Raw genomic sequence first — 24,688 nt, 5'->3', positions numbered from 1 at the left:
GAATTTTTTTTAATGTGCCCCAGAAACAGCCCTACCCATAGTGCCTATGGGTTCAGCCACCAGACTCACAAAAGGACTTCATCTTCCCAGTTCTGCCAGTTCTTTGTCTTCACAAAGGTAGTGACTTGGACCTCACCAGACAGGAGACCCATGTTCGCACTGTGCTCGTTTTTCCACCGTCTGCAGGGCATCCTCACCCGTACTGCCTTCTGGGTAAAGCTTTTCCTTGTCTCACCTTTTCTAATTATTTGTTCCTGAAAAGAGACACAGTGAAGGTGGCCTGCAGCGTGATTGATGTCACTGCTTATTGGTGGAACCGTCTTGGACGTCATCCACATGACAATGAACATACAACATGTGTCTTATCATCCTGCACACTGGTGAGCCCTTGGCCTTGAACCGAGGGGGACATCATACTGTGGCCTGAATGGTACTTGGAGTGCTCCAAACAAGGACAGAAGTGAGACATTCAGGACTGGAGAGACCTGGCGACATGTCCAGTTACCCTCCTTGCCAGTCGGTAGAGCAGCTGAGAGCCCAGAGTTGCTGCTCCAAATTTAGGCCTCACAGATTGCGGGGTACAAAGGGGCACACACCAGCTGCAAGGTCACGTAGGCTGATGTTTCTTTTCTGTCCCTGGCTATGTGGGTTCAGCAAATTATTTCATCTCTAAATTACAGCCTCCTCTTTTTTGAGATTAAGAGGTAGCACCCCCACCTTCCAGAACTGTTGGGATTAAATGCTAGTCTAGTTGAATTAAAAATCCCCAATAAGCACCAGGTGCTGCCATGGAGTATATCCCACTGAACTCTATTTTGGTGAAGGAGGAACAGGAAATTGAAGAGTAATTTGATGGCAGAAGCCTGTCTGTCATGAAATTAGCAAGTTCGTTGTCTGAACTTGCAGAGCCTTTGACTGAAAGCCTTGCCCACTGTTGGTGGTGACTAATGAGGAAAACCACACTTCCGTCGCATGCCGTGTTTCCGGATATCTCACCGGGTTAGTATTAGATGCCAGGGGCAGATTTGATTTTCATGTTATAGGCTGCATCTATAGTACAAGTAGCTTCCTTAGGGACCTATGGGATGTACTGAGCAACTTCCCTGAAAAAAAAAAAGTATTATTGGAAAATATAAACAAAGACTGGGAGCGGGGGGCGGGAGAGATGGCTCAGCCATAAGAGCACTGATTGCTCTTCTAGAGGTCCTGAGTTCAATTCCTAGCAAGCACATGGTGGCTCACAACCATCTACAATGTGATCTAAAGTTCACTGTATACATAACAAATAAATAATTATTAAAAAAGACAAAGACTGGAGCACAGTGGGATAGGTGGGTGGACAAGCAGACAACGAGAAGCTCATGAGAGCATCTTCTGGTTTCTTGTTATAAAGAAATACAAGTCACAAAGTAGTTTCCTCTTTCCCTGCTGTTTAGGTCTTGCTAGCACAGTGACAGGATGGCTGTAGCTCTGTAGTTCACAGCAGAGACCAGTACAGCTGTTGAAGAGCTAGTTAAGACTCTAACTAGTCAAAGCTGGAGAGATGGCTCAGTGATTAAGATCACTACCTGTTCTTCCTAAGGTCCTGAGTTCAAGTCCCATCATCTACATGGTGTCTCACAACCATCTATAATGTAATCTGATGCTCTCTTCTGGCTTGCAGGTATGCATGCAGGCAGAACACTGTACACATAAATCTCAAAAAAAAAAAAAAAAAGACTCTAACTAGTAACATCTGGACCTAGACCCTCTGTGAAGCCACGGAGCTTCCAGCTCCAAGGCTGACTTTATATCAGGAAACACATTTTAAGAAACGGTTTCTCCTGAAACAGGCAAAGCCAGTTCTGTGCAGCAGTGGAGCAAACCGACTGCGTCTGCACGTCTGGCCCAGAAGAGTTGCCAAATACGCAACCAGCAAGCCCCGCCCCCTCTATAGGTGCAGAAGTGAACAACGAAGAAAGAACCCTGGCTGAAGGCTAACCAGCACTGTGCTGGCTGCTTCTTATATGAAGTCTTATGCTTTTGGAAAGACTCTGTGAAGTCAGAATTATCCATCCAAAGCTGGATATGGTAGCACATTCCTATAATCCCAGGACTCAGTAGGCTGAGACTGAGGATCACTGTGAGTTCAAGACCAGCCTTGCCTACCTACTGAGTTGCAGGCTAGCCTCAGAAACAAAGAGTCCTTTTTTTTTTTTTAAACAAAGGGAAAAAAGAAAGAATTATCCATCCTACTTTGCTGATGAAGAACAAAATCTGAAGTCTGAAAGACTACAATGTGACTATGTGGCAAAGCTGACAAGAGCCACTCAGTGCCGGTGATAAAGATTGAAGACTATATACTTTTGTTTCTAAAGGTGATGCAACAAGATCTAACCGTCTGTCATCTAACCGTCTGTAATATGAATTAAAATACATGCGAGCCCCTTAGCTGGCCGATACCACCACACTGCTGATCAAATGGCAACTGTTTACGTAAGCTTCTTGCTTAGAAGAGGCCCTGAGCTGGGCAGCATGCCTGCTTCTCCCCGACACCAATAAAATTGCTCCATCATGCGTAGTGAGTCAATCTTCCTGGAAACCACTTGAAGAAACGAGTGTGTTAGAGAGACCAGGCTTTTGTTTCCTCATCGGGTACAAAACAATTCTTCCTAAGAGAGAGATGTTGGTCAGATAAGGCTGGGTGGGAAGCAAAGAATTGTTTTGGTGGTAGTCACGGCAGAAGGTCAAGGCTGGGTTGGCGCCGTCCTCAATAGGACTCTTTGTTACCACGGTCCAAAGTCTTGCAGGAATTTTTAAAATTTGTTTGCTTTTTTTTTTTCTCTCTCTCTCTCTCTTCAAACCAGATACCTGGAACGTCAGGTGCAATCCCGTGCCAAGCCGTGAGAATGAAAGCCCAGGACTTCCCCCTGGATGCCGGCTTCCATTTGTGTTTGGGACAAAAGTAAAATCTTCCCAAGCCTTGTTGAGAACTTCCTGCTGGTTCACATTTCAAAAGGAGCCTGTACTTAATCCACACCCTCACACCAGAGCCCGGAGTTCTCAGGAGGAGTTCCGGAGTCCGGACCGCACGGTGCAGCGAGCTGACCCAGTAAGTACTGCAGCACAGTGACCGGTTTGGTTCTCAGGATTCTAGGGATCTGAGAGTTTTCACATAATTGAGCAATTGCAAATTGGAAAACTGGAAACTTTCCAATTGAGCAGTCTTGATAGTTTAGGCCTTTTCTTTTAATCTTCTGAGGCTATAGAAACAGGGGATTGGGACCTCTTGGCGTCAGACTTATCAAAGCCAAGTGACATGGCAGTAAGCAGCTCAGGGAACACAGGTGAAGTTGTCCTGCATGAGATCAAAAAGCTAAACAGAAAAGCTAGCCACAGGCGTGGGGCTTGTCTGTTTATTTGGGGCCAGTGACAAGAAGTACAAGAAAAGCTATTTTAAAACTGCATTCTCTATTCTTTATTTTTGAGATAGAGTCTCACTGTGTAGCCCTGCCTGGCCTAGAACCCACAGATCTCTTCCTGCCTCTACCCACAAAGTGCTAGGGTTAGAGCTGTGAGCCACCACGCCTGCACGTTCCCCTTTGCTGAATAGTCAGGAGCCCACAGTCCAGAAGACTTGACTTTCTAGTTAGAATTTTGGCTCATTTTCTGAGTACTTAATTCTGCAAAGACAAGTTGCTTCATCTTTCTAACAACTGTTTCTTTGACTCTCCCTGGATGGATGTTACAGCATTATACAAATAATTTAAGCCCTAGAGTGCTGTGACAAGGACCTGGGTGCACGCCATTTAAAAGCATCTGGAACGTATTGTGTGTGCCACAAATGCTAGCTATTATTGACAACCACACAACCATAGAACACTTGAAACACAGAGGACCTGGGTAGCACTCTTAGTAACCGAATGCCTATTCTGTGCTGAGCTAAGATCAGATTAGCCCCACTGACGCTCATAGCAATCCTGAGAGTGGAGGCCTGGAGGGTTACTGCCATACTACGTACTGGATTCGAGAGCCCAGCTTTTCTTATTGATAAAGGGGAAAAGTCTAAAGCTAGACTCCATAGTCAGCACACCAAGCCCTCGCCCCTACAGCTTTATCTGCTGTATCTATTTATGGTGGGTACGGGGAAGACGAGGCAGCCCCATAGGCTACACTGGAGCCCTTCATGGGCCTCATAAATGCAGAGCACACTTCACCACGCACGGTGCTGAGGGGGTGTGGATGTCATTGGAAGTACCCGTCAGCATCCATGCGGAGCGCTGTGAGCTCTGCTAGGGGAACTAGATTCACCTCACTCGTTGTCTCCCATCTGTGAGATGAGCACCTTCAGAACAGGCTGGTTCTGAGACCGAAAAGTCATAAAGCATGTAAATGTGCTACTGGCTCCAGGCCTGGGTGTCTGCGGTGCCACACACTCCCTGCACCACTCAGAGCTCTGGTGCTAGGGAAGGGTTAAGGATGAATTCTGCACAATCGGTGGAGCAACAGGATGTTCTCAAACACTATTATTGGGAAGATTTTATCCCCCCCTCGCAAACTATAAAGGGCTTTTAAAAAACAATTAAGTATTTTATCAAAGGGGGGGAACCTCTTTTTTCTTTTCCTTATTCATTTTTTTAAAACAAAGAACAGCCTCTAAACATTTTGCAATAAACATGTTGCTTTAAAAATATGTGGCTCACAACTGGCCTCCCCCGCATGGCTCCAGGATCTGAGCTCTCTGCACTGTAAGGCACCTGGCTGATTGCTGGCTGCATGGATGGCCACGTCTCACATGTGCTGAGGTCGGAGGAAAGGGGATACCGAGAAGCATTTCCCCCTAATTGCTTCTCCAGGCAATGACATTCCCACATTGAAAAGAAGCCCAGCGATTAAAAATTATATATGATTTGAAATTGGGCCGTTTACCATGTAGCCAAGGCCAGCCCTGAGCATATAATCTTCCAGCCGCTGCTTCTTGAGTGCTGATAATACAGATGTGGCCAGAAATTCATGCTGTTGACACAAAATTCTCAAGGGTAGTTTGAAAATGCACAGTGTAATTTTTAATTGTTTGTGCCTGTGGAACAAAGAGCAAAGCAGGTTATATCATGATTTCTTGTACAGAGCTGTTCTTCAAGGGGACAAAGACCTTTAGCCTCTCTACTTTGTCACTCCACCCAAAAGAACGTGTCCATCACACCAGGTGAGAGCCAAGGGTATCAGGTCTTCAGTGCATGCCCTAAGACACCCCCAGAAAGGTTGTGATCCACTCAGACAATCACTTCTGCTATTACTCAGGACACCCCAAGAAGGAAACACCTTCCCTTGGAAGTGTGAGATTGTAGAGTGAGATTGAAGGGTCCAGGGAAACTCACACTGGCCTTCAAATAGCTCTGGCATGCTCCTCACAGACCAGCAAGGGAGAGAAGTGAGTGGGCTGATACTGTTAAACACAAAAGTCAGGAGGGGCGCAATCACACCAGGCATAGGTCAGGAGGGGGCAATCACACCAGGCATAGGTCAGGAGGGGGCAATCACACCAGGCGTAGGTCAGGAGGGGCGCAATCACACCAGGCGTAGGTCAGGAGGGAGCAATCACACCAGGCGTAGGTCAGGAGGGGGCAATCACACCAGGCATAGGTCAGGAGGGGGCAATCACACCAGGCATAGGTCAGGAGGGGCGCAATCACACCAGGCGTAGGTCAGGAGGGCGCAATCACACCAGGCGTAGGTCAGGAGGGGGCAATCACACCAGGCATAGGTCAGGAGGGGGCAATCACACCAGGCGTAGGTCAGGAGGGGGCAATCACACCAGTCATAGGTCAGGAGGGGGGCAATCACACCAGGCGTAGGTCAGGAGGGGGCAATCACACCAGGCATAGGTCAGGAGGGAGCAATCACACCAAGCAAAGACTGGGAAGAAAGCAGTCACACCAGGCATGACAGTTGGATGGAAAAAAGCTTGCTCCTTCTTCCATTTGCCCCAGGCTGCCTGGTGCCTCTTTATTCACGGCCTTCCTTTTTGAGGTTGGCCATGGACACAGCCCTAGTTCTCAAAATCCCATCAACTCAGCAGCCGTCACCCTGTGGAAGCCCCTTCTACCTCTCTGTCCCCTAGAGCAGTGGTTCTCAACCTTCCTAACGCTACAACTTTCAGCGCAGTTCCTCATGCTGTGCTGACCCCAGCCATAAAATTGCCATGTCATAAAGTGACGTTGCTGCCACTGTAACTTTGCTACTGTTATGAATCATAATGTAAATGCCGTCTGTTCTGTGACCCTCCAAACAGTCCCGACCCACAGACACAGAACCACTGCCCTAGATGGTCACGACTGACAGACAGCTTTATAGGACAACATTCCCTTGGTCGGCCTTGGACTTCAGCATTATAAAATCTTGAGAATGGCCACAGCGATAGGGAAGGCACCTGAAGGAGCAAGGAGGTCCTTGCTCACGAGGCTCCCTCTGGAGAGAGCAAGCACCAGATGTGCAGAAGGACTTACCACAGCTGCTTCTCTACCCACGATGCTCCCAGCAGTATTAAACACATGATGTTCTGCCCTCAGTTCTGCTCTGATCTCTCTTTGGTGTCACCTGCCTCCCCAGGGCTGTCCTCTCACAGCCACGTGTGGCGACGGGGACAGCAGGGGCTACTCCTATAGTCTTCTTCACAGCTTCTCCCCAGATCACCTAATTGGGTGAGCACAGGCTCCTCGGGGTCTCCTCACCACTGTGGCTACCGTTATCTTTGTGGGAGACTTGGGGGAACACACTAAGGAGGATGAGTGGAGTTGGGGGGATGGCTGAGTCAGTAAAGTGTTTTGCTGTTCATGCGTGGAGACCTGACAGAACCCACATTAAAAAGTGGGGTGTGGTGGCACATGCTTGTGATAGCAGCAGGAGAGGCAGAGAAGGCAGACTCTTGGGGCCCGCTGGCCAGCCAGCTGAGCTCTTGCCAGTGAGAGACGCTGTCTCAAAAAGCACAGTGGATGTCACCCGAGGACCCACACCCAGAGTTGGCCTCTGGGCTCTGTACACATAGTAAAGACAGAAAAGGCAAGACCTGGAATTGGTGATGCTGTAGCCAGTTAGCGTGGCTGCTGACGCCGGGAAGCTAACTGTTGCCTAACCCCTCTTTCTGACAGGTAAGAAGAACCAGCCAGATGGAAACCAGACCTCCAAAGAACTCAGGTACCCAAGGGCATGGTGTCTGTCAGAAACTCAGGTACCCAAGGGTGTGGTGTCAGAAGGAAACAGCTTTGTGCCCACAGTGATGAGCCAGGCTCTCCGGGCTCCCCAGCCTACCCAGGACACAGACACTGGTTTTTGTCTGTAGGGACAACAGGTATCAGTCGGGGACAGTGACTCCTGGTCTAGAGAAAGTAGAAGCTGTTGGATTCACTTAAGTATTTGTAAAAGCTGAACTGTCTAGAAAGTTAGCATTTCCTGGTTTTCGTTGGCTCAGTGTTCCACTTGTGGCCTGGACTCAGGGCCTTAATAAACCACAGCCCAGCCAAGAATGGGGTACAGTTCTTCAATTATGCATGAAGTTCTAAATTGTCATTGGGACTGCAGCTCAGGGCACATTGTGCAAACATCCTTGCTTATACACTCCCCTAAGTCATTGTGAGACAGGGGTTAGAGCCATGGAGCTTAGGCTGAATCAACTTGAAAACAAACCATCCTGCTCAACTCTAAAACATTTACAAAAGCCATTACTATAAGTCTATGTGCTTTGTGATGCCACTGTCTGCAGTTTGATTTAGAAGAGCCGTTTTGCTCAGGGAACTCATAATCTCACTAAGAAGTTGAGAGAAACACAGGCAAGTGGCTGTATCAAGAATTTAGCTCAGCGCATATAATTAGGCCACAGTGGGATCTGGAATAGAACGGTGTCCTGTGGAGTCTGAAGGAAAGGTTGAGGTAGTCCTGCGAACCCAGAGACGTCTTGCAGAGAAGTTATCTGAGCTGGACCTTAGAGGGTGTGCAGAGCTTGTATTTTTATATTAGTCTCTGTGTATATGTGTGGTATATGTGTATCTTCACATGGATGTGTGTGCATGTATATGTGCGAAGGTGGAGTTGAGAGATCAGACTCCACCTTATCTGAGTCAGGGTCTTGCCACTGAACCTGCAGCCCAGTGATGCAGACTGGTTGACTGGCCAATGTGATCCAGAGACCTGCTGTTCTCCACCCCTAGCTGTGGTTGCACGGGGAAAGAGAGAGAGAGAGAGAGAGAGAGAGAGAGAGAGAGAGAGAGAGAGAGAGAGAGAGAGAGAGAGAGAGAGACAAACATAAATACAACTGCCGAGTCCACTTCTGTTGTTTATGTGCGTATAATTTCAGGGCTCATCACTTGCTCCTGGGTGACCAGTTAGAGACTCGTTCCTGTGAGGATGATGCTCCTCCCTCTCACTCACTGTGGTTCTTTGTGTTGGGGTGATGCTCTCTGAGGACCCTCCTTCAGGGTTAGCAGGGCTGTTGATAGTCCCATTGTTCAGTCTTACTTAGACTGCCATTTCTAGGAGACACGGTTTCGCAGCCGACTTCCGGGTCCCCTGGCTCTCTCACGGATCATTGTGCCCCTTCTGGATGTAGGAGGTGTGCTGTGGGTGTGTTTGCTGCGGATGAAGGGGCCGCAGCCCACTGAGCTCTGCAGTGCATGTATGAGGTGGCGGCTTTCCGCGCCGCTTTCCTTTGCTGTAAACAAAAGCTTTGGTGGAGGCAGAGAGTTACTCATATCCGTGGGTATAGGGACAAGTTTTAGAACGCAGTTAGGAATGATGGATGGCAGGGGTTCTCTTCTGAGGCTCATGACCTCACTAGCCCCCAGGATGGGGGGTGGCTAGGCTTCTAGTGCCAGGCGTGATTTCACTCTTGGAAAACGAAACGCAGAGCATCAAAAGAGATGTTGAGAGCCAAAGCACTGGAGTGGTCCAGAGGCAGGCTGTGACAGAACAGCTAGGTGCCATAAGCTAGGTTGGGGGAAAGAGAGGCTCCTATGACTAGCAGCCTTTTGAGCATGGACTTGGCATGAGGACGCATTCTCGACTGCCCACAGCATTCAACAGCCTTGCCGTGGCTGGTTGTGTGTCTCCCTGAGGTGGGCAGTCTGATAGGTTTCACCGAGCAAGCTCCACCACAGTCAGGACAGGGAATGTCTCCCTTGCCCTCAGGTTTTGCTTTGTCGCAATCCTTCCCTCTGACACCCAGACGCCCCATGGGCTGGTTTCCTGTCACTCTGTTTGCTAGAGTTTTACATAAGTGTGAGCACACAGTGGACACTCTCATCTGACTTTGACTTAGCATAGTTCTCTAATTCATAACTGAGAGTCATCCGTGGTGTTATCTTGGCCGTTTCCCCTTTTCCATTATATAGGATATTTTCATGAGTTTTCTGCACCATTTTCCTTTGCTGTAAACGAAAGCTTTGGAGAGATGACTCACTCACCTTCTGGGGACATTAGGGCTCTTCCTGTCTTGTCTATTACAAAAATGGGTATGTGAATATTTATATACGGATATATACATATACTATGTATGTGTATGTATGATGTATATGTCCATGTGCATGTGTACATATGTGAATGCATATAGACACACATGTTGAGCCCAGAGGTTGGCATCAGGTGTTTTCTCTTTTTCACCTAGGAGTAGAAATGGCTGGGTCACATTGTAGAAATATATTTAACTTTTTAAAATGTACTTGATGTTTTAGAAATCTTTAGAGGTGCAATTGGCATGCAGCAGGCCCGGCCCCTGTTAGAAACAATTAGAAGCTATTTGTCATGTAGAAATACTGTAAGTGGGGCTGTCGACCAGAGCAGAGCACATGCCTAGCACTCACGGTGCCTCGGGCTAAATTCCAAATATTGTCAAATTTACATAAAAAATAAATACATAAATAAGTACCATCAACTATCACCTCAGTGCAGATAATGTGCACGACCAACAAGCCTGCCTTCCTCTGCCATACACCCTTTCCTAGCAACCACAATTCTCCTTTCTCTCAGTATAAAACTAACTTGTTATTCTGGAATTTTCCAAAAATAAAACCACAACGTGTGAATACTCTTTCTCTGGGTTCTTTCTTTTTCTTTGGTGACAGTGTTTTACATAACTTGCTATGGAGTTGAAGATAATCTTCTGCTTCTGCCTCCCCTTCTCAAGGGCTGGGCACCGTGATTCTAGAAGGATTTTGTTAAGGGCCTTGGCCTCGGCCACTGATGTGTGGATCCGTTTCTGGATTCCCCATTCTGTCACCTTGGTCTGTGCGTCTGTCTCCACACCGTGCTCTGGGTTCTTACAGGCTTGCGTGAAGATTATTTTTAATATATTTATCTTTCTTTTATGCATATGAGTGTTTTGCCGGTGTGTGTGTGTGTACATGCACCATGTGAATACTTAGCGGCCGTAGGTGTACCTTGTGCACGCCTGGTACACAGTGAGGCCAGGAATGAGTACTGGATCCTCTGAAATTGGAATGGCAGCCAGTTGTAAGCTGCCATTAGGTGGTGGGAATTGAATTTGGGTCCCTCTACAAGAGCAGCGAGAGCTCCTGGCTGCTGAGCTGGCTCTCCAGCTGTGTAAGATCTCTTTGTTCTGCTCTGTTTTCAGGGGATCTGAACACTTTGCTTTTCAGTATTGCTTCGGCTACTCAAGGCTATCGTGAAATCTACGTGATGATATGAGTGAGCTTCTCCATCCATGAAAAACACATTAGAATTCAGATTTAAAATGGCATTAAATCTGTAGATTGTTTATTTTTATTTTTATTTTATTCACTGGTGTTTAGCCTACATGTGAGGGTATCAGCTCTTGGAGTTACAGACAGTTGTGAGCTGCCACGTGAGTGCTGGGAATTGAACTCAGGTCTTCTGGAATAGCAATCAATGCTCTTAACTGCTGAGCCATCTCTCCAGCCCCTCTGGGGTAATTTCTTTTTTTTTTTTTTTTTTTTTTTTTTTTTTTTGGTTTTTCGAGACAGGGTCTCTCTGTAGCCTTGGCTGTCCTGGACTCACTTTGTCGACCAGGCTGGCCTCGAACTCACAGTGATCCGCCCGCCTCTGCCTCCCGAGTGCTGGGATTAAAGGCATGCGCCACCATGCCCGGCTCTGGGGTAATTTCTAAAATGTCATTATTAGAAACACTGTCTTTTGCCAGGTGTGGTGGTGCATGTCTTTAATCCCAGCGCTCAGGAAGCAGAGGCAGGTGGATCACTGTGAATCCAAAGCCAGCCTGGTCTACAAAGTGAGTTTAGGACAGAGAAACCCTGTCTCCAGGGGGAAAAACAAGAAGAAGAGAGAAAGAAAGAAAAAGAAAAAGAAAGAAATACTGTCATTCAATTCATGAACATGGGATGTATTTCTGCTTATTTATGTTGTCTTTAAATTCTTTTAATAATTTTCAGTATATTAGCTTTTACCACTTGGGTTACATTTATTTTTATGTACTTTGTTTGGGGGAGGGTCTATAATAAATGAAAGTACATTCTTATTTTCACATTCAGGTTATTTGTTGCTACTTCATATAAATATGAAAATTGTTGTATACTGGCTTTACACACCTCAGAGTATACTGGCTTTACACACCTCGGAGTACACTGGCTTTACACACCTCAGAGTACACTGGCTTTACACACCTCGGAGTACACTGGCTTTACACACCTCGGAGTACACTGGCTTTACACACCTTGGAGCTTCTCTGTTAGCTCTCTGGTTTTCTGTGGGCTGTTTAAGGGCTCTCTACCCTCATGTCATCCGTGAAGAGGGACAGATTTACTTCTCTCCAGCTCAGATGCATCCTGTCTTTTTCTTGATCAACTGTTCTGCATAGGGTAACCATGAACATTTGTCTCCTGCCCCTGAGCTTAGACAAAAAGTCTTAAGTCTTTGGTGTTGTTTAGAGATCTAAAAACAAGAGCAGATATTTTGGGTTTGGTTGAGGCTTCCTTCTCTTTCTCGTTTCTGTCACAAATAGTCATGCTGACCATGAGAACAGGACCAGCCAGTTGCTGTTGTGCTCTATAAATAACCCCAGGTTACACTGTGGGCAGTGCTGTTCTAGCCTGCTGTACACCCCCCCCATAACCCCCAGGTTACACTGTGGGCAGTGCTGTTCTAGCCTGCTGTCCACCCCCCCCCATAACCCCCAGGTTACACTGTGGACAGTGCTGTTCTAGCCTGCTGTCCACCCCCCCCATAACGCCCAGGTTACACTGTGGGCAGTGCTGTTCTAGCCTGCTGTCCACCCTCCCCCCCCATAACCCCCAGGTTACACTGTGGACAGTGCTGTTCTAGCCTGCTGTCCACCCCCCCCCCATAACACTCAGGTTACACTTTGGGCAGTGCTGTTCTAGCCTGCTGTACACCCCCCCATAATGCCCAGGTTACACTGTGGGCAGTGCTGTTCTAGCCTGCTGTACACCCTCCCCCCCCCATAACGCTTAGGTTACACTGTGGACAGTGCTGTTCTAGCCTGCTGTCCACCCTCCCCCCCCCCCCCATAACGCTCAGGTTACACTGTGGACAGTGCTGTTCTAGCCTGCTGTCCACCCTCCCCCCATAACGCCCAGGTTACACTTTGGGCAGTGCTGTTCTAGCCTGCTGTACACCCCCTGTGGGCAGTGTTGTTCAAGCCTGCTGTCCGCACCCACCCCACCCCACCCTGGCTGATTTTTTTTCCTTATTTGTTCTTTCTGTTATTAAAAGAAGGTTGGTTTTTGTTTTTTTAATCTGTGACTGAAATTTTGATGTTTATTTTCCTTTGTAATTCCATTAGGCTTTGCTTCATGTTTTGAAGCTCTGTTACTGGGTACACATATGTTTAGCAATATTGTATCCTCTTGGGATTAATTGAATCCTATATTGTTATAAATGACTTTCTTTAGCTCCTTTAGCTCCTTTCTTGCTTTGGAGTCTACATGATGTGCTTTTGTTGCAGGATATTTGATCACATTATGAACCCCAAGATTATGAACTGGTAAAAGCTGTTTTTTGGAGGGTTTTTTGGTTTTTGTTTTGTTCTGTTTTTGTTGTTGTTGTTATGTTTTGTATGTGAGGGATGTAGCTCAGCCCTAACACACACCTTTAAGCCAAGAACTTTCTGTAAACAAGAGCTAAATAAAGTTAATCCTAGGTCAAGGGGCAGAGCAAGTGGGCTAGAGAGATGGCTCAGAGGATAAAAGCACTGACTGTTCTCCCAGAGGTCCTGAGTTCAGTTCCCAGCAACCACATGGTGGCTCACAACCATCTATAATGTGATCTGATGCCCTCTTCTGGCCTGCAGGTGTACATGCGGGTAGAGCACTGTATACATAATAAATAAATAAATAAATAAAAATTTTTTTTTTCAAAAAAGAAGCCGAGCAACCAACCAGTTGTTAGGAAATGAACATGGGGGTGGGGGACATAAAGAGTGAAAACCATAGAGAGTGAGAGGAAGTCTGAGGATAGACAGAGAGGCACACAAGAAGAAGCAAGGTGGGCCATTTTGAAAGGTTTTTTAAGGTAGTGCAGAGAGGAGACCTTTTCCTTCTGGGACGTCATTGGCTGAGGAGGAAGGTCAGCTGGGGCTTTCTCTGCCTTTCTGAGGTCCAGGTGTTCACTCAAGCTCTGGCGCCTGAGTCTTCATTGGTAAAATGGACTGATTGGGATTTTGTTTTAAAAAAAAAACAAACAAAACTGTAGCTACTCTGCTTTCTTGTGATTGGTACTGCCTAGGGTTTTGTTTGTTTGTTGTTTTATTTTCTACTTGACCCAAACTAGAGTCATCAGAGTAGAGGTAAGCTCAGTTGAGAGAATGCCCCAGCAGCTTGGCCTGTTAAGGGCATTTTTTTGTTTTGTTTTGTTTTTCAAGACAGGGTTTCTCTGTGTAGCCTTGGCTGTGCTGGACTCACTCTGTAGACCAGGCTGGCCTCGAACTCACAGCGATCTGCCTGCCTCTGCCTCCCAAGTGCTGGGATTAAAGGCATGCGCCACCACCGGACCACCACCTGGCAAGGGCATTTTCTTGACTAAGGGCTGATGTGGGAGGGTCTAGCCCATTGTGTGCCAACCCTCAGCATATGGCCTTGAATTGTATAAGAAAGAGGAGGAACAAAGCAGGAAGAGCAAGCCTGTGAGCAGCAGCACCTCTTCATGGCTTCTGCTTTCTAGGTTCCTGCCTCCGGGTTTCTGCCTCCGGGTTCCTGCCTCTGGGTTCCTGCCTCTAGGTTCCTGCCTCCGGGTTCCTGCCTCCATGTTCCTGCCTCTGGGTTCCTGCCTGTAGGTTCCTGCCTCTGGGTTCCTGCCTCCGGGTTCCTGCCTCCGGGTTCCTGCCTCCGGGTTCCTGCCTCCGGGTTCCTGCCTCTAGGTTCCTACCTCCAGGTTCCTGCCTCTGGGTTCCTGCCTCTGGGTTCCTGCCTCCGGGTTCCTGCCTCTGGGTTCCTGCCTCTAGGTTCCTGCCTCCAGCTTTTGTCCTGACTTCCCCAGTTATGGACTGTTACATGAAGTGTAAGCTCCCTCCCTGAGTTGCTTTTGCCCATGGTCTTCTATCACAGCGGAATTCCTAACTGAGACATCCACCGCTTTTTCTTTGACTTGCGCTTTCTATACTTGTAATGTGTTTCTTTCAAGCAGCATAGGGTTGGATCTTGCTATTTTATCCAATCTGACTTCTTCCTTTTAATTCAGGTGTTTAGACTATTTAAATTTTATGTGACTGTTGTTGCGTTCAGACTGGAGTGTATCATATTGCTGTTTTCTGTTTTTCCCATTTGGCCTGTGCCTCACCTGCCCCCACCCCACCATCACCTTTTCTGCTTTCTTTGGAATTAATTGAGCATGTTTTATTATTTTGCTTCTTCTCCCTTATTAGCTTATTAACTGTGATATATCATTTAAGTCATTACTTCAGGGTTTATATATATTTAAACATAGAGCAACACAACCCCAAGTAATGGTACACTCGTTCACAAATGATCCCGGCCCCTTGCAGAATCATAATCTCATTTTCCTTCCAAAGCTTTTACACTGCTTTTGGAATTCATGTTACTCATACGTCATTATAATCTGCACAAGGCATTGCTGCTTCTGTTTAGCGGGATTGAGTTACTGAGTGCCTTAAGTGATAAGAAAGATCAGCTCCTCCATTTAGCTTTGCGCTTTCTGCGTCAGCGCTCTGCACGCCGCCAACACATTCTGCGGAATTGCCTTTAGCATCATCTCTGATACTGGATGCTTCCTGATGAGGAAAATGTCTCCAAATTGCTTCCAAATTTAAAAGACATATTTGGTGCTTGTAGCATTTTGAACGGCCGCATTTCTCCAGTGCTGTATAATGCTCTGCTTTTTCTTGCTTATATTTCTTTTAAAAATTAACTTATTTATTTATTCACCTCCCACCCCTCCCACCTGTCCTACCCTCCCTTATTTCTAACAAGAAACGAAATGGTTGGCTCAGCAGGACCTGGGTTTGATTGCCACTGCCCAGATGGAGGCTCACCCCATCTGTGACTCTCGCTTCAGGGTGTACAGCACTCCCTTCAGGCACGCAGGTGGTTGGTGCACAGACACGCGTGCAGGCACCATTCATGTGCATAAATAGAACTTTAAAAAGAAACAAAACACTTTGCTACTTATCTTTGTTATGTACAGGCTGTCTTTTCTCCACTGTCTGCTTTTAAGGTGTTTTGAATATCTTAATTTTGAGAAACTTCAGGGTTCATTTATTTTATTTATTTATTTATTTTTTCCTGTATCTTGTCTTTTGTGAGGTTCATTGAATTGCTTAGGTCTTGGTTTACAGTTTTAAAATGTAAATTTTTAAAGAATTATTTCTTCAAATATTTTTCTGCCTCTTCCCCTCTTTAGAAGGGATCTCTGCTGCTTGCACACTGGGCTACTACTCCAGGCAGCCTCTTTATGCTTTGGACAGTTTTTTACTTTCTTTATTGTAGTAGTCCCTATTGCTGCCCCACCCCCACCCCCCCTCACCCCCTACCCCCACCCTCACCCACCTATTGCCCTGTAATTCTCTTCTGTAGTGTTCAGTCTTCTCTCACAGCCTGCTAGTGCAAACCCCCCTCCCCTCAGATGTCTCTGTCTTTGCCTCTGAAGGGTCATTTCAGGTCTTCTCCATCTCATACAACACAAATCTTGGCACGTCTAACAGCTGTGCCAGGTCAAGGTTTATCTTGATTGGCTATTTCTTCCCTGCATGACATCTTACACTTGTCTGCTTCTTCTTCGTGCCTGGTCACCTTTGAGTGGGAGCCAGACATTTCAAATTTTACCTTACTGGGTACTGAATAGTTTTTATTTTTATAAATCAAGTTCCTTAGGAATGACTCCATCTTTTCTAAGGCTTGCTTGTATGACTTGTTAGGTGGGCCTGGCACAGTCCTCACATCTAGGGCTAACGACTCCTCCTGCTGAGCAAGGCTTTCCTGAGTGCTCTACTGAACGCCGCTTTCTAGCACGGCTAGAGGGAACAAGCACCTTTTCTGGCCCCACGTGGGCATCTTTTTTAATCCTCTGTGGCACACACATGCTTAGATCAATAGTCCTGGTGTGCTGGTGTGTAAGGAGAAGTGTGTGGGTGTGGGTGCTAACCCCCACCCCCCACACATAGTTTAACAAATAAAAGCAATAAATCTGCTGTGGAGACTGGGGTGGCAGAAGCTCCTAAATATTAGCTGTTTCATTGTAATTCCTGGTATTAAAGACAGTTATTAATTAATTAATTAATTAATTCTGTAGTTTCCTAACTGTGTAAATGGAGTGCGTACCACTTTCATCTAGGAAAACAAGGCTGTTAAAACTGTGTTGAAGGGCTTAGTTTTGCTTCCACATCAGAAACTTTAAGTCCGGTTTCCCTTGGGGCTCAGAAAGGAAGACCTTACCAAAGGCTGGGAAGTGAGAAGGGAATCAGGCTGTGTGGTACAGCCACTGAGGGAGACCCTTGTGCCCAGTCTGATGCTGAGGAAGACCCTTGTGCCCAGTCATGCCACTGAGGCTGCTTTCTGTGGCTTCCTTCCCTCCCGTCTCTGTGGCCTCTCTACCTGTTGCCCCATCATAGAGGAACGTACCCTCCTGCACAGCATGTGGTTCTGCATGAGTTGCTCTCCCAAAGGGTGATGCGCTCAGTCTCTTACTCTCACAGTGGGCATGGGAACAGCCCTCTGCTCACACCTAGGGACCTAGGGCCAAACTGCAGACACAGCGGCAGACAGGTGTGAGCTGAGTGGAGTTGTCTCTAAAGGCCCCCGGATGATGGCGCTAGCCGCTGTCCTTTGCTTGGTCTTCTGCTGTGGTGCAAGGGAGCAGCTACTGTGCATGTTCTTTTGAATAACTGAATAATTTGAAGATAAACAATGTTTTCCAAACGAAGCCGTTCTTTCCTGAAATTTATGAGAGAACAAACTGAATCCTCTTCACTTTCTTTTATTAGGCAAGCAATTTACATTTGATTATGAAAATGAAATCCATAAACAAGATTACTTCATTAAGTCGCCGCCCCCTCAGCTTTTCTTCTCCGCAGTAAGTACTCACTAAGGTTTAACAAGCCTCCCACCAGCGTCGTGAGCACTTGGAAAAAGGCCTTGCTCTTCTTCTGAGCTTTAATTGAACTGCAAAACCTTTTCGTTTTTCAGACATCCTGGAAAAAGCGGCTTTTTATCCTGTCCGGGAGTCGGGAGAAGGGCCTCAGTCTTTCCTATTACAAAGACCATCAGCATCGAGGCTCCATCGAAATTGATCGGTGTGTATCTGAGCCAGAAAACCTGTACGTCAGCCAATGAGCCCAAGTCAATCTCTAAACAAGCTGCACAGAAACACCAGCCTGAGTCACCAGCAAAAAAAAAAAAAAAAAAAGCCAAGGGCATCATCTGCAGCTCTCAAAGAACTAACATGATGTCAATGTGGGTAAAAGGCAGTGAAAAAGTTGCTTCGTATTGTTTTACAGGTTGTAAATCTCTAATTCCTTAGCGTTTGGCTGAGGACTTTGTCTCACTTAATGTTTTGGTTAGATGGAGCCAAAGTGGAGTTTAAGAAATACTTAGATAAACTATTCTTTTTTTGCCTTTTCTTCAGACATCATGTAGCAGAAATATTAGAAAACACATGATCTGTGGACTCAGGAATTCAGCCTCAGTAGGAACCTTGAGTGGGATTGCAAGCTGAACCAAGTATTTTCAATCACTGAAGAACCAGATCCAGAGTCTCAGTTGTTTTTAAAAATAGAAAGAATTCAAATGAGCTTCATGATGTGAATTACACAGTCTTTAAAATATGGGTCAATGAAATCTTTCATTTCAGTCCCAATTTAAAATAGGAGTCTGTTTTCATCTTAAATTGCTATCTGTATCGCTTAGTTACTTTGTGTCTGTCCCAGCAGCGCCACTGTAGAAGTTGGCATAGATAGCCAGGAAAAGATGCAATCTGTGCAGAAGATGTTCAAATGCCACCCGGATGAGGTGATGTCCATCAGAACTGTGAACAGGGACTACTTCCTCATTGGCCATGACAGGTGAGCGGGAAGACGGCAGCATGTCTGCTGTGTCTGAGATAAATGCATTATAAACCTATAAACAGGAAACAGGCTGCAAGCACAGAGCGGCAGTCTTCGTTGTGTGCCCAAAACATGTGTGTGTGTATGTGTGTGTGTGTGTGTGTGTGTGTGTTTGCACGTGTGCACAGAGGACAACCTTGGCTGTGGTTCCTCAGGAGCTACCTACCTTGTTGTTTGACCCAGGGTCCCTCACTAGGACTTGGATCGGGCCAAGCTGGCTTGCCAGGAAGCTGCAGAGATTTACCTGTCTCTGCTTCCCCAGCTGGCATTGCAAACACACTCGCCACGCTTGGCTTTTCTGTACATTGCCAGAGATTAAATTCAGACCCTCACGCTTGCATGGCAAACAACAACTATGCCCCCAGCTTTTGAAGATGGTTTTAAGAATCATTGTCCTGGCTGCCTGCCAGGGCTATAACCCATTGAAACAGCAGAGGCTCTGAAGGCTGAGAGTCAGGACTGACGTGTGGGCAGGACCACACTCCAGCAAAGCACCGGGGAAGGAAGACTGTGTCTCAAGCCTCTCTCAGAAACTGAGGCAGCCCTTTGGCTATGGCTGCCAAGCCCTGGCTTTCTGCATGGTGTTTCCCACATGCAGGAATCTCTGGGTCAATTTTCCTCTTTTTTCACAGATGCCATTCAGGAAGTAGCTCTATTATGATCCCAACTTCACCAATTATTTCTCCAACTTCACCAATTATTATCTGGGCACTGGGATGAGGAGAGGGTCACAGAGCAAGCCACAGCAGTAGCGGTCACCCAATGCCTTCTGTGAAAAACAGCCCAGCCAAAAAATATCTGTAGGCGCTGCACCTAGCAGGGAGGGACTGTGCTCACCCTACAGGCATCTGCGGTTTTAAAGAGGGGCTCCTGGTGCTGGCAGAAGTGCCCAAGTGGCTTCTCACACCCACTTGTCTGCCAGAGGGAGACATCACATGCTGAAGCCCTAATGTGTTTCAGCTTGACCAAAGCCGCAAAGTTTTCTCTTCAGTCGCCACAGAAGACAACAGAGAAGGTGGGGTGTTTGTCCATTCATTCTGACACATCTATCTTTGTTTACTTTTCTATTTGCCATGTTAAGACACTAAAAAAAAAAAAAAAGCTACTCCCTAGGGGTTAATTTAATTTACATGTCCTGATTACAGCTCATCACTGAGGGAAGACGAGGTACAGAACTGAGGCAGGAACTAGGAGAGGAATTGATGGCCGTGGAGGAGAGCTGTCACTCATTCGCTTAGCTTGGCTTAGCCTTCTCATAGCACCTGGGCCCACCTGCCCAGGGGTGTAGCCCACAGTAGACTGGGTCCTACGTTGATATTTAATCAAGAAAATATCTCCACAGACCTTCCTGTGGGCCAATCTGATAGAGATTCCCTCAATTGAGGTTCCCTCTTCCTAGATGACCTTAGCTTGTGTCAAGTTGACAAAAAACTAAAGAGCACATCACCCTTCCTAAGAGGGGCAGGGAAGACAAGAGAATACAGGAAGCAGGCCAGGCAGGGCAGGGTGTTCACTGCTGAAAACCCTGGAAAACAGAAGCCCTGGGCCCCGCCTCACCTCCCATTTCCCCCGAGTCTCCCTCCTGAAGGTGTCGTGAGGGTTGATGTGACTGTGTAGATGTGGAGATATCGAGGGAGCACTGGACCATTTCAGCTACTTGGGGGAAAGAGTTTTATTTAGTTGGCAGCTGATCCCAAAGCCTGTTCTGAGAGTAAGCAAAGAATGTTCTGGATTTGGAGTGAGTGTGGGAGCTATTGCTGCCAATGCCAGCTGAAACTCTCTTCCTACCCCCAGGGAGAAGATTAAAGACTGGGTCTCCTTCATGACATCATTTTGCCGGGGTGTAAAAGCAACCCATCAGAGTACAGAGGTGACTCTATGTGGCTAATGACGGTGCAGGGCACCTGTGCACAGCCCTCTTTCCTTAGAAACAATAGTAGCCTGTTCTTTCTCCTTAGCAACTGGCATTAATACAAGGAACGAACAAGCACGGAAACATATGCCCTTGTTATTTGCGATTAACAAAAGGAGAAAATACTTTTGTGTTTTGTAAGAGAGCTAAATTAGATTGTCATTGTTGCGGTAGGGGGAGTGAGAGTTAATGGTGGCAGTTTTTCATAGTAGCTCAGAGTAAACCATTTCCCACCATTGTGAATCTAAGTACCAGCTTCCCTTTGAATGACTAAGTCTGGGGAGGCGTCTATCCAACATTGTTTTCACCTGCCTTGCATTTTAATATAACGTGTTTTGTGTCAAGTAAGCAGCTGAAGGTATTTAATTGACTTCATAAACGGCTTTGTGTATTTCCCCCAGTCTTAGAGAGACTGTCACAGGGGGAGCTTGGGGGTAGGAACATTTATGGATGTGTTTTCCAGGTTGTTCCAATGCTTGTTGCAAATGCCAAAGAGGCGAGAACAAGGCAGATTCAGTGATGAGAGAGAGAGAGGGCAGGCTGTGAAGGAAGACAGGCTGGTGGGTGTCAGGGTGCCTGTCAAGGCCAGACTTGGGGACTTGGGAGCTGGAGAAAGTCACACCGACAAGAGCAATCTTTGCTTAGTGATACGACACTGGCTAATGGCCAGCCCAGATGTCAAAGCCTTGGGCAGACCCTGGAGACAGGAAGGTCAGATTCTGGTACAGACAGTGGCGATAGGGTGGGGATGGTAGTACGGGGGTACTGACAGCAACAGAGGAGCAATTGCACTCTAATTACAAAATGACTTTTTTCCCATGCAGGAGAAACCTTTCCAGGGTGACAGAAGGCCAGTTTCTGACCCCAGTCCTTTCTTTGGTCTTGGCAATACATCAGAGATTATCAGCCTTGCATCACCAAGGGCCAGTCTTCCAGACATGGTAAGCAAATTGCCTCTGTCTCAGGATGCTGCACCATGGAGTCAGCCACTGCCAATTGCCCCACTGGCCATGGAGTCAGCCATTGACGACTATTCCCACCAGCTAGCAGTGCACATTGACCTTGCCTGTCAAAGTCAAACGCACTAACAGACTTGTGCCTGAGGCTCAGGAGATAGCTCCATCAGAATAGCTTTTGCTTTGTAAGCACAAGGACCTGACTTTGATTCCACATCTTGGTGCACACTTACAATACTAGTTCTGAGGGGCAAAGGCAAGTGGATTCTTTGGGTTCACTGGCCATTCAGCCTAAGCTATATGATGAGCTCCAGGCCAGTGGAGGGAGGGGGCAAAACAAATACAAAAGGCAGATGCTTCTGAGGAATAACCCTTGAGGTTGTCCTCTGACCTTCGCATGCATGCACATGCGAGTGCACACACACGCACACTCACGCGCATGCACACATCACACACACACTCAGAATGATCCCAAGTCTTAATATTTATGCAAATTTGTTCATTTCCTTTTATTCTACAGGTAGGCTTTACCACTTGCCTACCTGACTCTAAAGATTTTGTTCCTTTTGGATGCTCTGGACAGATGGTGCTCCTTCCCTAAGTGTAGCCGGCAGCTCTTCCTTCCACACACAGGACACAAAGCCCCCCCCAAGCACCCCTTGATTTCCCATTGTACTGTTCTACCCTCAGGCAAGGTGGAGTTTCTTACTCTTCCCTCCACTCGATCCGTTAGTCTTGCATCTTGGTCTATGTATCTCCTCCGTCCTCTTCCCTCCAAATGCAATCTGGTTGAGGAAGCAAAGGAGTGCGCCTGCCCCTGGGAGGCACAGAGCTGTGGCCTCACTTTTCTGCATTCACTACCTTTCTAGCCTTGGCTGCTGTCAGTGAACAGGCTGGGCAGTTTGTTCCCTGCATGTCTATTTTCTCATCCCTTAGAGACCCCACCCCTGGATACCAAGCACCTGCAATGGGACAAGGCCTCCCGTTTTACCCAGCTGGTTGTTCTTTTTTTCTTTTTCTTTTTTTTAGTTTTTTGAGACAGGGTCTCTCTGTGTAGCCTTGGCTGTCCTGGACTCATTTTGTAGACCAGGCTGGCCTCGAACTCACATCGACCCACCAGCCTCTGCCTCCCAAGTGCTGGGATTAAAGGCATGTGCCACCATGCCCGGCCTTCAGCTGGTTGTTCTTCAATGTTTTAAAAGCTTTTTTTTTTTAAAGCATATCAACACCACCAGGCCAGACACCTCATCTGAACTATTCAGCGAGCAAAACCAGTGGTGTGTGACAAGGGCAGACAGACTGACCTTGAGCAGGTGTCTCTCACTTCCACTCAGGATGCGCCGCTGCCTCCCAAAGGAGCCTTGCAGGTGGCGCTTGCCCCCTCCGTCGTTTATCGAGATCAAGCAGCATTTCCTTTTCAACCATCTCAAGTTATAGATGCCATTTGTCTTGCCAGGCTTTGCTGTTGATGTTCTGGGTCCGTCAGGGACCTTCACTCCCACCTCAGCTCAGTCTGGCACCATAGTCCACCACCAGCAACTGCAGTGGAATACCATACACTGCACAGTCCCTAAGGACAGAAACGCAGGTCCTACAGCTCCGAGGGCTGTGAAGATTAGGACCAAGGAGACTCAGCTGGTGGAGGCCTCCTTGCTGGCACCAAGTGACAGATAGACATCAACCAGGGTACACTCAGCCTTCCTCTCAGACATAGCATTCAGGAACACAGGACGGCATCACCGCCATGACCTGCCTGTCTTTTAAAGTTCTACCGACTACTGCCATTACAATGGGATTTAAATTTCAATATGGGTTTCAGGGGGGGACATTCATACCACAGCAGTGAACTTTGAGCTAGAAAAATGGACGTGACTTAAGTATATATAGATGCTTTTGGACTTCTCAGTAGGGTCATATCCTAACAAAACCATAAGAATGAAAAACAGCATGAGCTGAAAGTGCATTTAACACACCTGCCTTATTGGGCATCACAGCCTAGCAACACAGTGCACTGTGCAGTGTCCGCTCTTTCCCCCATGCTTGCAAGGCCATCAAGGTGCTGTGGCCAATTGCTGCCACCAGACTGACAAGAAAGTTATCATACCCTTATTGATAGCCCACACATAGGCTGTCGAAATATGAAATACAATTTCTAGTAAATGATTCTTGCTTTGGCACTCCCTTATGAAAGGGGGAAAACCCCTCAAAGTTTGAACCATCATAAATCAAGGCTTTCTCTCTGTCTCTGTCTCTGTCTCTGTCTCTGTCTCTGTCTCTGTCTCTGTCTCTTTCTCTCTCTGTCTGTCTCTGTCTCTGTCTCTGTCTCTGTCTGTCTGTCTGTCTGTCTGTCTGTCTGTCTCTCTCTCTCTCTCTCTCTCTCTCTCTCTCACACACACACACACACACACACACACACACACACACACACACACTCAGAGCTAGCTTCCATGGAATTCCTCACAAATATTCAAGGTCTGATGAGGGTCCCCTGCCACCTGGCATTGTTCTTGGAATAATTAAGTCACACTCATAACAGTTCTCATGCTATGCGGGGCAGCTACATCAGCAGACTATCTGTTATCTGCTGGTGGGGGGAGTAATTAATTGCTTGCATCTACATCACCTTGAAGCCTATAATTCAAACTGTCACATACAACACTTCCTAATTGCACTGCTGTGGAAACAGACAAGGCTGTGAGGAAAACACAAAAGAGGAACCCTGGGCCAGGAGGAGTTCAGTGACTCCAGGCTCGTTACCTGCTCAGAGGCTGCTGAGAGATGACTGGAAAGAGATGGGGGTGGGGACAGCACGAGAAAGCTCTATGGCTTTGGAAAACTTCTTGTCTCCACAGTAGAGGAAAATTCCAAATGTTAACTATGTGTATATATTCACACCATTAGAGGGGCCCAAAGGAAAAGGCAAGCTCAAGTAGTGCAGCCTTCTGCATATATCCACTTGAAACACATCCTCCTGAAACAATTCTCCTGAAACCCATCCTTCTGAAACAGCCTCTGATCTTGTCAACACAACTGAGCTATGATACTTTTCTAGAAAGTATTTAATTCTATTGAAAAGAAGGTGGAAAAAAAAGAAGGAAGGAAGGAAGGAATGCAATAATTTCATCCGTCTTTCTTATTCAGCATTTAATACAAAAAAGTCTCCGAAGATTCAGGCAATCTCACCCTTCCCATGAGCATGGTTTCCAATCAGAACCCACTCAAGATACAGAAGAAGATTACTACTGCACTCCTCGAAGCATTCTTTCAGAAGTAAGTCCCCTCCACTCA

The 24,688-nt window shown here is 46.9% G+C and overlaps 1 protein-coding gene across 3 annotated transcripts in view; it reads left to right on the top strand.

Moving 5' to 3' along the window:
- Nucleotides 1-2,574: 2,574 nt before the first annotated feature.
- The window catches only part of PLEKHS1 (pleckstrin homology domain containing S1), a 32,972-nt gene continuing 10,858 nt past the window's right edge, over nt 2,575-24,688 (top strand). For 2 of the 3 annotated variants that reach the window (XM_084774052.1, XM_084774050.1), the window contains exons 1-9: nt 2,575-2,634; nt 2,847-3,091; nt 7,128-7,173; nt 17,414-17,502; nt 17,616-17,722; nt 18,356-18,490; nt 20,327-20,402; nt 21,269-21,385; nt 24,542-24,670. In XM_084774052.1, the coding sequence (XP_084630178.1) occupies nt 7,146-7,173; nt 17,414-17,502; nt 17,616-17,722; nt 18,356-18,490; nt 20,327-20,402; nt 21,269-21,385; nt 24,542-24,670 (681 nt within the window). In that variant the 5' untranslated portion in view covers nt 2,575-2,634; nt 2,847-3,091; nt 7,128-7,145. The remainder of the gene's footprint in view (nt 2,635-2,846; nt 3,092-7,127; nt 7,174-17,413; nt 17,503-17,615; nt 17,723-18,355; nt 18,491-20,326; nt 20,403-21,268; nt 21,386-24,541; nt 24,671-24,688) is intronic. The other variant, XM_084774051.1, reaches the window with a different exon arrangement.

This window comes from Acomys minous (genome assembly GCF_964271855.1).
Source record: "Acomys minous genome assembly, chromosome: 2".
In the NCBI taxonomy this organism is placed as follows: domain Eukaryota; kingdom Metazoa; phylum Chordata; class Mammalia; order Rodentia; family Muridae; genus Acomys; species Acomys minous.
The sequence above is the reverse complement of the archived record's forward strand: the minus strand, read 5'-3'. Positions and strand labels throughout refer to the sequence as shown.